We start from the raw sequence: 2,573 nt of genomic DNA, 5'->3' as shown, positions 1-2,573 counted from the left end.
AGTTGAGACCACTTATATTCAATGTTATTACAAACAGATTTTTATTAATTCCTGCCATTTATATTTATTTCTAATGTTTAATATGGTCCTGTTCCTCATTTGTTTAGCTACTCTTTAAATAATATTTGTCCATTTGTGTGCTTTGGGGTTCATTTTTGATGTCTTCTTTGCCGAGTACTTATTTTCTGTGGTGTCAGCTTAGTAGTCATGAATTAATTTGTTTTCTGCTTATCGCAGAAGACTTTTATTTCTTATTTGATTCTGAAGGACAGCTTTGCTGGATATAGCAATCTTGGTTGACAGTTATTTTCTTTCACAGCTTGGAACATATCATTCTAAGCCCTCCTGAATTTTAGATTTTGTGCTGCGAAATCAGAAGTAACTGACTGGTTTGCCTCTAAATGTGACCCAAGGTTTTTCTCTTGAGCTTTCAATATTCTATCGTTGTTCTGTATGTTGGGCATTTTAATTATAATGTGTCATTTTAATTATAATGTGTTCTTTTTTTGAGGTTCCTGTCTTTTGGAGTTCTGAATGAACCCTGTATCTGGATGTCCATTTGATTTTCAAGGTTTAGAAAAATTATGTATTATTATTGCCCTAAAAAGGGTCATGCTATTAGGACATATTACATAGTCTTCTTCAATCGCAGTGGTTCTTAACCATGGTGTCTTAATGTTGTCCCAGAGTTCTTATATTCTCTGGCCATAGTTACTTCTTTTCTTTTCTTCATATTGTCTGAATGTTCAAGGCCAACCACTTTGTCTTCCAGTTCTGAGATGTTGTCTTCAGTATGCCTACTCTATTAAATAAAGACTCTCAACTATTTATTTATTTATATCTCTATCTTCTTATTGAATTTCTTATTCATATCCTGAACTGGCCTCCTTAATTTATTTAGCTATTTTTCGGTGTTCTCTTGGAACTTATTGATCATTTTTATAATCATTCTTCTGAATTCTTTATCTGATATTTCATCCACTTTAATATCTTCAGAGTTGTTGCTGGTGAATTACAAATTTTAGGAGGCATCATGTTACCATTTTTCCCCCATATTTTTTGTATTCCTGTGATTTCCCCTCCAAAAAAAAAAAAAAAACTATCAGCAAAATTCAGCTTTTTATTGTACGTGTTATAAGAGTTTAGTCAAAAAGACCAAATCCCATGTAATCATTGGGCTCCTCAGATTCTTCCTTCTTTGCTTGCATTTTCTTCTCCTCAGCTGAGGAAGCTGTGGTGATGGGGACAGGACCTCCTGCTGTTGCCACACCAGCTGTTGGAGCAGGCCCACCAGCACCTGTGTTGCAAATGAGGCTCCCAGTGTTAACATTGGCCAAGGCCTTTGCAAAAGAATCAAGCCAAAAAGTTCATCATTTACACCAGGTTTTAAAATGAGGGCATTGATTTTATCCTCCATGATGGTCACCTTGTTGTCATGCTGGATGAGGACAGAGTATAAACAGGACAGGCCAGATACAGAGGCCATGTCATGGACTGCTTTACTGGATGAAGTGAGGGCCTCACCCCAACATGGCCTTAGCTTCCTCAGAAGGACCATGTACTTTGGTGGCAGCAGAGGAAGGAAGACTCTGTTGGGCTTTATGATCTGTTGGGATGGATTTCTCATCCACTCTTATATGTAGGACTTTTTAGGGGACTGACTTCTCTTGCCAAAGTGACCTGGAATGACCTAGATTGAGACTCCTCAGAGGTATGATGTTCATAGACTTTGTGCTAATTCTCTGTTGAATTTTGCTGTTGAAGTGAATGTCCATGAATGGGATCTGAGAGACCCCCTAATCATTCCTACTTGGGCCTGGTCTTTTTCTTTTTCTTTTTTTTTTGAGGTGGGGTATTAGGGATTTAACAGAGGGGTGCTTCACCACTGAGCTATATCCCCAGCCCTTTTTAAAATTTTTAATTCTGAGGCACGATGTCACTAAATTGCTTAGGACCTCACCAATTTGCTGAGACTGGCTCAAACTTGCAATCCTCCTGCCACAGCTTCCCAAGTCATGGGATTACAGGCATGCACCACTGTACCTGGCTTAATTTGAGGGATTTCATCTCTTCTGTTCTTTGTATTAAAGAATCACTGAAGTTTGAGTGTGATTAATCTGTGTGAATCAAGATAAGTATTCTCTTGGCTGGATTTAGGTCAGCAGCAGAGTCTCTACCCTGTGAACTTGTGTTCCTGTAGACTCTGAGCACCGCTCAGTAAAGGGGAAGCACAATAATAACAACTGGAGCAAACAATACGCAGCATTAAAATAAATATCCAGTGCCTCCTACGATATCTACAACACTAGTTACCACAAAAACAGGAAAAGCGAGGTCAACAATTGCCAATAGAAACGAAAACCATGAGTTAAAGTAAACAGTAGGTGTCAACTGTGCCATCCACAGTACTAATAAGTACTAATAAGTGCAACAACATGAATGATGGGGGCAGGAGCTATGAAAAGCAAATCTAAAAGATGGTGAAAATACAGTTCATTAAGAGAAAGGAAAATGTGATAAGAAAGTTTAGAATGTTTACAATGTGAACCAGAAAAAATGCAGAACAGATATAG

At 37.9% G+C, this 2,573-nt stretch overlaps 1 protein-coding gene across 1 annotated transcript; it reads right to left on the bottom strand.

Annotated features, from left to right (window-relative positions):
- Nucleotides 1-1,142: 1,142 nt before the first annotated feature.
- On the bottom strand, nucleotides 1,143-1,486 carry LOC114096705 (large ribosomal subunit protein P1-like). The gene is made up of 2 exons (XM_034636819.2): nucleotides 1,400-1,486; nucleotides 1,143-1,340 (listed from the first exon to the last, which is right to left on the bottom strand). The coding sequence occupies exons 1-2, from the start codon at nucleotides 1,484-1,486 to the stop codon at nucleotides 1,143-1,145; spliced, it is 285 nt and encodes a 94-aa protein (XP_034492710.2).
- Between the last annotated feature and the right edge of the window lie 1,087 nt (nucleotides 1,487-2,573).

This window comes from Marmota flaviventris, chromosome 10 (genome assembly GCF_047511675.1).
Source record: "Marmota flaviventris isolate mMarFla1 chromosome 10, mMarFla1.hap1, whole genome shotgun sequence".
NCBI lineage: Eukaryota > Metazoa > Chordata > Mammalia > Rodentia > Sciuridae > Marmota > Marmota flaviventris.
This window is presented reverse-complemented; position numbering and strand designations above follow the sequence as displayed.